This window comes from Alligator mississippiensis, chromosome 12 (assembly GCF_030867095.1).
Source record: "Alligator mississippiensis isolate rAllMis1 chromosome 12, rAllMis1, whole genome shotgun sequence".
Lineage (NCBI taxonomy): Eukaryota > Metazoa > Chordata > Crocodylia > Alligatoridae > Alligator > Alligator mississippiensis.
The window spans coordinates 43,680,501-43,689,305 of NC_081835.1; the positions used below are offsets into that span (position 1 = coordinate 43,680,501).

The 8,805-nt window shown below is 54.7% G+C and overlaps 1 protein-coding gene across 1 annotated transcript; it reads right to left on the reverse strand.

Annotated features, from left to right (window-relative positions):
* Positions 1-1,022: 1,022 nt before the first annotated feature.
* Positions 1,023-6,916, reverse strand: LOC102574598 (uncharacterized). The gene is made up of 3 exons (XM_059716161.1): positions 6,791-6,916; positions 3,258-3,410; positions 1,023-1,237 (listed from the first exon to the last, which is right to left on the reverse strand). Exons 1-3 carry the CDS (start codon positions 6,810-6,812, stop codon positions 1,104-1,106), a joined length of 309 nt encoding a protein of 102 aa, XP_059572144.1. The 5' UTR covers positions 6,813-6,916; the 3' UTR covers positions 1,023-1,103.
* Positions 6,917-8,805: the final 1,889 nt, after the last annotated feature.

Below are 8,805 nucleotides of genomic sequence, written 5' to 3' on the forward strand. Positions count from 1 at the left end.
ACTAGGCCAGCTCCATCAACACTCCCTCTAGCTACCCCTGCTCTCTGTGCCTTGCCTTGCCTCACCCCACCCTGTTCTGCCCAGGCCCCTCTTGCCAGCATCAGCTGAGCAGCTGTGACATGCAGAGCCAAGATACCAGAACTTCAGTGCACCGGGCCCAGGTCCCTCTCTGGTGGCACAGGGTAGGGATAGAAGGCAGGGGTGCTGTGTGCTGCCTGCTCCCTGTCAACTGCCCAAATGCAGCCTTAGCATTCACAACACAGACCAGGCCTTGGATCTCTTCTCCATACCTGCTCTTGGCTCCGGGGCACAGGCAAGTCCCTGGAGCCTGGCTGTTTATTGGGGTGATGCAGCAGTTCAAATAGCTTTTCACTGGAGGGATGGAGGCGCACACCCCCAGCTGCTGCCTTTGGCTTTGTTCTTGAGCTGATTCTATGTCACCCCAAAGGCCATTGGGGGCTGCCCTTCCATGGGCCTGCTTGGCAAAGCTGGAGGACCCAGGGGCTTCCCAGGCTTTACCTGGCTCCCAGGGGCTGCAAGACTGCTCTAGCCTCTGTTATATGAGCTGTGTGGGAAGTGGTCTGTACCATGCACTGATTCCCATTAGGTTGGGGCTGATTCGAGACAGCAGCCTGCCCTCCCTCCCGCCCCACTGTACCATTTGCCCCCTTGGGCCAGAATGCTGCTGTGCTCCTGGGGCAGGTGCAGGCGGTGAGGCTGTCAGCAGGGCATGTGCATCGTGGCTTTATTGTCACATATAAAAATCTATATGTAGATGGGTGGAGGAAGCATTGGTGTGAGAGCTGGAGGGGGCAGTGTGGGGAGGATTATAAATAAGGTGCTCCTGTAGGGAAGGGGATGGGGGTTCTCCACCTAACAGAGTAAAGTCTTCTGCTCCTGGGAGAGGCCCCAGGTCAGTAGTGACGGTGCCCCAATAAAGCCAGCAGTCTGTACTGTGGCCTCGGGGCCCCCACAGGGGTCAGTCTTTACCCTGCAGAAAGGGGGGTGCTGTCTGGTACCAGTGTCCTAGAAGCGCCAGGCAGCACAAGGCTTCTGCCCTCCCTGTCCAGGGCCAGAGGGCACAGCAGGCAGGACAGTGTGGCTCAAGTCTGGGCTCCAGGCTCTGTGGCATTCAGCCGGCTCCACAGCTGCAAGCTGGTGGCTCTCATCTGCCGCACGGATTGCTCCTGGCTTGTCAGCCACTGGGAGAGGACGCGCAGCGATTCGCTCTGCAGGACTGTGGGCCAGGAGGAAATGGGTAAGATCCCAGCCAAATGAACCCTCCCAGCTATGCAGAGAGGCCCAAGACTTGCACTCACCACCCGCTGCCCAGGGAACGACTTCCCAGCAGCCTCCACTAGGGGGCAGCAATACCCACAGCTCCCCAGTACTGGTACAGCGGGAAGCTGGAGCTCTAAATGTCCCATGAAGCTGAGAGCATCTTTGCTTGCCCTGCAGTGCCCCAGGTGGCGAGGCTGGAAGCTGGCTCCAGCACCCTCAGCCGAGGGGCATCTCCCCAGGGTGGGATGCTTAGGCTGACAAGGGGCTATAGGCCCAGCAGGACCCCCCCCAGTACTGAATCCTGCCTGCTCATGAGCCCAGCTCAGGCTGCTGCCCCCATCCCAGGACTAAACTGGTTCCTCAACCTGGTCACCCTTGGGCTCCCTGGCTGGGCTGGGGGGGGGGCCAATCCAGGCCCTGCCTGTGACTGCACCACAGCGGGCCATTGTCCCTGGAGTAGGGTGGGGCTGTGAGTTGCCATCCCAATGCCACCCTCAATGCCATTCTTGCCATCCCAGTACCACTCTCCATTCCTCCCTCCGTCCTCTCTGGGGCACGGGCAGGCAGAGTCAGGTCAAAGGGCTGATGGAGTCCCACAAAGGCAGTCGTCCCCAGATGAATGAATGCAGCATGGGATCAGGGCAGGCCTGTGTGGTTTGCCCGTGCCTGCTGTCCCACATGCTAGCCCATGGCTCCCAGCACAATTCCCATGCACTCACGAGGGGGAACCCTTGCTCCCTCGGTGCCAATGGTTCGTGCCCCATGCAGGCAGGGTGCTCAGGACAAGGGAGGTGAGTGCTCTGCTCCTCCAGGGTCCCTGGCAGGGCCATGGCCTGCCCCCTACCAATGCTCTCCCACTCCTTGCTTGCCCAACCCAGGCCAGACCCCCATGGGATCAGTGACAGGGAGGGAGCACCACGTACCGCTGAGGTACACGGCCAGCGTGGCAAGGATGAGGCTGGCCATCACCAGCATCCCGAGAAAGGTGAAGAGGGCCCGGCGGCAGCAGATGGGACCGAAGCAGGGGCAAACGGGGTCAGGGCGGACGGGGCGCAGCATGGGCAGAAGCCCATGGTGGGGGGTGATGTGCCTGGCAGGGTGGGCGTGCAGGGCTCGCGGGGCATTGGACGGAGATGGGTCATTCCCTGGAGGAGGGAGAGGTTAGGTTAGGAAAGCATAAGATGCCAGCACCCCTCTGTCCACACGCGCACGTGCACACACCCCAGTACTGTGGCATCTCCTCCTGTGCCACAAGCTGGAAGGCAGCACTATAGAGGGGAGAAGCTGAGCTCCAGTGCCACAAGGCTGGACGTGAACTTCAACACCACAGCACCCTGCTCACTGAGGATCTGCCATGCAGTGTACCTGCCACAGGATCCTCCCATGCTCTTCCCATGCTAGCTCCTTGTCTGTGCCAGCCTGGACACAGCAATGTCAACAACGGGCTTTCCAAGTGAGCGGCCTGCAACACAGCCTTTCAGGCTTCAGCCTGATCGCTGCCAGACCTCACCCCTGTCCCACCAGGATCTTTCCCTTGCTGCTGAGCCGTGTCCCATTCCCTGCCCTGTCTCTGGATCTCCCACGTTCCCTGATGTGGGGTGAGATTTGGCATCCTGTCTTTATCCCTTTGACACCCACCCACCATTCCCAAACAGCTGATGGCTGTGGCTCTGCTAGTCCCCAACAGAGCCCCCTCCCCTCCTCCAGGACTGAGGGGGGAAGGTATCCTTGTTGCATCCCCAAATTTCCCTGCACCCCAATCCTCTCACTTCATGCTGAGGTCTTAGTAATGCCCCTGTTGCTTCCCCTCCTGCTGGGACTGGCAGGCTTTTGTGTCCTGGCAGATGTGTCCTGGCCAGCACTGTGATTAGGATCTCTGGACTGAGTGAGACACCATCCATGGTCTAGCTGGGAAGCCTACTACTCAGAACCACCCTCTCTCCCCACTTTGCATGTGTGCTGGGACCAGGTCTCACCTTCTGTGCCCTTGTGACTCTCCTGGCCCCCAGATGCCCAGTACAGGTCACTGATGGACTCCACTGGGTGCAGGTCGATGTCAGCCAGATCATTCCCGCTGAGGCTGAGGGGCTCCCCATTGAGGGATGCTGCTGCTGTTGCCACTCTGTCTGCTAAAGAAGGAGGATCTGTGAGGGGGGGGTGGCTTTCCAAGGCTTGGTGATGGTGATCTCCAGTCACATCCCATCTGGCCCATCCCTAGGGGCAGGCCAGGATTCTTCCCTACACTTTGCTCATCACAGCTTGCCCTGTTTGGGTGAAACAGGGCCCTCACAGACTCTATGGGGCTAGTAAGGAGCCTTTCATTCCTGGCTGGCAATGGAGTAGGGGGTACACAGAACAAGGTGGCACTGTGTGGTGCAGGCTATCCCACAGGCAGGCAGGCCTACCTTAGCCTGGCCTGGACCTGCCTTACACACAGCTGGTATCTTCCTCCTGCACAAGGCTGCCTTCAGCTGCCTCCTTGCACACTTTTCTGCTTCTGTGTATGGAGCCAGATGCTGACTGAGAAGCCCATAACAGTGAGTCAGTAAAGTCTTTAAAGTATTTAAGCTGGCAGTAGAAATACTGAGCAGCCTCAGCTTGATTGAAGCTCCAACAGAGCAGAGCAAAGCACAGTACAGCCCAGAGCCACCTGGTTTCTGATCAGGAGCATAACATCCTTCAGAGAGTTTTCTCTTAGCCCAGGGGTCAGCAACATTTTTGGAAGGGTGCCAAAAACACCCATGACCTTGACTTGTAAGATGTTGGCATGCCCAGGACAGGTGGTGGGGGAAGCCATGAGGGGTCTATCCTTGTTGTGGCAATGCAGCCCTAGCTCCTTCCTCACCATCCACCCTGAGGCACACGTCAAGCAAAATGCCTTTGAGTGCCACACGCTGGCACCCCTGTCGGGGTTTGCTGACCCCTGTCCTAGCTGTTGCTGCTGCTGTTGCTACCACTGCTGTTCTTGAAACCCTAGCTACCTTTAATATTGCTAGGTTGCAGGTAGCCTACTTTGAGTGTTTGTGCTAGGACAGGGAAAGCAGGACCGGCAGGCGTAAGGATGGTGGACTGGGGCAGAGGGAGCAGGGGGCAGAATGGTGCAGTGCATAGTCAGAGGCATCAGGGTGTGGGGTGAGTAAGGGGCCCCAGCAGAGGCGGAGTGAGCACAGCATAAAAGCATGGCAGCAGCCAAGCAGGGTTGCAAACCCAAGAAAACTTTTTATACTGCAAACTTTTTACTGACAACCTTTTTTATTTTTTTTTACTATGGTTGATGTTAAACCCCTAAATTTGAACCCAGCCCTTCTGACTGGGAGCCTGGCAGCAGGGCAGGGTTTGGCAGAACAGTTACTTTTCCAATATGTAAAACATTTATTAGTAAAAACGTGTCAGAAAAAGAGTTTGACTGTCAGTAAAAAGCTTCCACATTGTCAGTAAAAAAAAATGTTCTTGGCTTGGTAACAAACAGCCCAGGCCAGAGAGAGACCTTTTGATGCCTCCTGATAACTCCAGCCCCACTTTTCTCTCACCCCACAGATCCCTAGCTCTTACCAATGGATTGTCCCATTCCAGGTGTTCCCAGGGGCTGAGGCTGGAGCCAGAGCCTTTCATAGTAAACCCATGCATGGAATTCAGTCCAGTGAACAAATGGGCTCCTGGGTAAAAACACATGCTGCAGTGTCTGGAGACCTGCAGGCAGAAACCTGACTCGAGGACAAAGCTGCATCAACCTCAGCAGCCTCTCTGTAGCTAGTTGTTCCAGAGTGTGACCACACACATGGCACATCACTATTCCGTGCCTCCACTTCCCCATCTGGAAAATGGGACTAATCCTTCCCTACCACATAGGGCTAATGCTCTACGAGGTGCTCAGGTACTGCCAGGTGCCCTGTCCCTGACCTGCCCCTAGGTTTACTCTACCTCTAAGCTTGAGGGGTCTGGGTAGGTTTAACTGGGGTGGTATTTGCAGTGTGTGAGGCCACCAACTCATTCCTAGCAAGAACTGCCTCTTGCCTCAGACCCCCAGCTTGGCCTGCTCCTGCAGCTGATGCTCCATCTCCTGTTACCAGGCCTGGAGACAGCTGCTATGTCCGGCTTTAATGCCGCAGATTCTGATACATACAAAAATATGCTGCTGTTGGATGCTCCCATTTCAGGGTCAGACTGTTTAGCTGCAGTCACTTCAGGACAGTGTCCAGTCTTGTTAGAGGGAGCAGCATGTTGCCCTTGTGAAACCTATAAGTTATATGCAAACACAGGGGCCCATTAGCCCTGTCACCTCAATGTATGTGCCAGGGCTGACTGTAACCTAAAGCAGCAATCACATGCAGTCAGGCCCTGCAGCCACTGCCTCCCCTACCTGGCTCCAGCCCTCAGATCAGAGGCCCACTCTGCCCTGCTGCCGCACTGAAAGGCATCCTTGTGCTCACATTGAAAATACAAGGCTTCCTGAAGCCAGCTTGTTGTTCCCTGTCCTTGGCAGCTTGGATTTCAGCCTCTAGGATAAACAGCCACCTAGCATTGGCCAGTATAGAGGCATAGCTGGTTTTGGTTGGTTTAAAGGCCCTTCTGCAGCCTTGGCGCAGGTAACAGCATGTGGCCAGCCCCTGAGTGCTCAGTGATCATGTGTCAGGCTGCCCAAAATCAGGAAACTGGCTTAAAACAAATTACACATGTCAGATACTTGGTGGGGATCCCTTTTATTTTTCCTTTTGCTCTTGAGCCTGCACAAGCATCCCAGGCAAGTCTCATGCTTCTGCATGCACCAATAACAGCTAGCAGTGAAGGGTATTGTATTCAGCGTACTCCAGGAACTGACTTTGAGAACACTGAGTCGTGTAGACTTAATTAACAGGAGCTGGTAACACTGCACTGTAGCCCTCAGGCTGGCATGCCGGGCATCCTCCCTTCTCTGCACACACCGCAAGGCAGAGAGCAAGCAACATCAAATGGAGCCTGTATTAAACCACCAGACCACAGCAGCATCAGCTCCTTTTGTCACCTTCCCTGTGCCCCCTAGTGCTCCATACTCTGTAATGCGTGTACTTGCTGCTGCACCAGTGCTGCTCAGTGGCAAAGCTGCCATATGCCAAGGAGGGATGGCCCACCTGATTTCTGGGGTGGGAGCTGGGTGAGGAGCAAGCAGTGACCAGCTGTATGGAGCAGGGCAGAGATCAATGCAATGACTGAACATGAAGTCACCCCTCTCCTATGCTCTGGGGTTTCACCCCTCCCCTTGCTGGAGTCACTGCTCCTAGGGGCCATGCCCCATTTGAGCAGCAGCCTTCATCATGGGCACCTTGCTGGCAGCTGTCTCTCCATGTGTCCCTCCCAAGCCTGCACCAGGGCAGCCTCACAAGCTCTCTTAACCCCTCATTGCCCCTTGGACCATGCCCAGTGGGCTGGACATGCAGAGGGAACGGCTCTGCACACAGTACATGAGGAAATCCCTTCCGCCCATGCACCAGCTGCCACCCCCCAGCTGCCCCCTGGGTCTTTTACCCAGTACCTTCTCCAGCCTCCCTGGTCATTGCTGCAATGGCAGCCCCCACTGGCACGGTCTTCAGGCACCCAGTATCCGTTCTGAAGGAAAGCCTGGCAGAGCAAGGAGGCACAGAAGAAGCTGTGGAGAGGCCCCTTGTCCTTCCCAAGGGAGCTGCCCAGGAGCCGCCACTGGTTCCTACAGCACCAGCTGCTCAGCTTAAAATAGGAATGTGAGGAACACAAGGAGGAGCTATAAATAGAGGTGGCATGAGCTGGGCAGTGTGTGGGGGGGATGCAATGGGCTGTGTCAGGGGAGTGTCTGGGACAGACACAACTCTGGGTAGCTGAGGGGCAGAGGGCCATGGAGCCCTCCAGAGAAAGCTGGGGGTGAGAAGTGACCTGCAGTGAATATATGGAGATGCCTCCCCTGCCCTATGGATGCTTCAACAGCTCCTGATCCCTTGGGAGCTGCTCTAGATCACTGGGCAAATGATGTCAATAGCTCAGGTTAATACTACCGGCTACATTGGCACAGTGCCTGGATGTGAAATAGTTAAACCTTAGCTCCCTGCGGCTTTAGCAAAGCATATCTGTCCCAGGGCACCAGTGGGCACTGGAACATGACAGAAAAGGAGTGGTTGTTCCCTTAACACTAGCAATTAGGATAATCTCCTGGGCAGTAAGGCACAGGGTCATAGAGACGTAGAGCTGGAAGGGACCTCCAGAGGTTATCTAATCCAACCCCCTGCCTGAGGCAGGATCATCCCTATCCAAACCATCGCATACAACCATAATCTAAACCCTACATAAGACTACCCTCAAACCTGACACAACACAGATCTAGCCACAGGCAAAGCAGGAAAACCCTGGCAGTCAATGTCCTGCGTCTATAAAATGTTGTTGATACATGCTCAAGAAGTCCTGGGCAGAGGGCCACCCCCCCCCCACTACAGAGGAAGGCTACAATCCCGAAGCCATACCAGTCTGACCATGAGGTAAAATTCCTTCCTGACCCCAAGCATGGGGGTCGATCTGATCCTGAGCAGGAACCCCTGGCTTTGGTCCTGGCAGGAGCATTGGCACACCCCAGTCAAAGTCCCCAGTCTTGGCTATAATCCAAAGCCTTAGCTCCATCCCCTGTATGACGACCCTCTGATTTTCCTCTTCTCCAGACTAAATAATCTCAACTTTTCCCTGTAAAGCATGTTTCACAGACCTCTAATATTTTTTGTTACCCTTCAATGGCTTCTCTCTAATTTGCCTACATCTTGAAGCAGTGCCTAAAACTGGACATAGCACTGCAGTGGAGGCCTCACCTGTGCCAAACAGAGTAGATGATTCATTTCTTTGGACTTGCAAGAGTCCAGTTAATACAGAACAGTATGATGCTGATCGTATTTTTGCAGCAACAGCACCCTGCTGGCTCATATTCAGCTTCCAGTCCTCTATAACCCCCAGGTCCTTTTTTGAAGTCTTGCAGCCTTGCCAGCATATATTTGCGCATGAGATTGTTCCCATGTGCAGGTCTCCACACTTGCCCTTATTGAATTTCATTCTGTTAGCCTTGGACCATTTCTCTAGTTTATCAAGGTCATTCTGAATCCTTATCCTACTTTCCAGGGTGCCTGCATCTTCACCCAGCCTGGCATCACCTGCAAATCTACTGTCACTCAGTTCCATCCTCCAAAACATTAATGACAACACTGAAGGGTGCCAGATCCAGATCCTCCCTTGATACCTCCTCCCAATTAGACATTGCCCATTCAGAGGATTCAAGGCCAAAGTCTGACTTCTCCACACCACTCTCCAGCTGATGCCTTCAGCTCCTAATGTTCAAGTTGCTCAGACAGGCCTAAGGAACTGACAATTCATTTGGTCAGAGAGGACGTAGGGTGTGATTATGGTGTAGCTGCTGAACCATGCTTGGCTTCATGTCTGAGTGGGATTTGGGCATCCTGGATACTCCTAGTCTGCTCAGATCACTGGGACATGTTGCCTTTGGCATGAAACTTTCTTTGTTATGCCTTCATATTGGAAGGG

Excerpts from the sequence above, each read along its gene's own strand:
- LOC102574598 (XM_059716161.1), bottom strand. The coding sequence starts at position 6,812 with ATGACCAGGGAGGCTGGAGAAG. Across the intron at positions 3,411-6,790 it reads GACCAGGGAGGCTGGAGAAG|CAGACAGAGTGGCAACAGCA; the intron begins GTACTGGGTAAA and ends CTCCTTCTTTAG. Across the intron at positions 1,238-3,257 it reads GAGTCACAAGGGCACAGAAG|TCCTGCAGAGCGAATCGCTG; the intron begins GTGAGACCTGGT and ends CCTGGCCCACAG.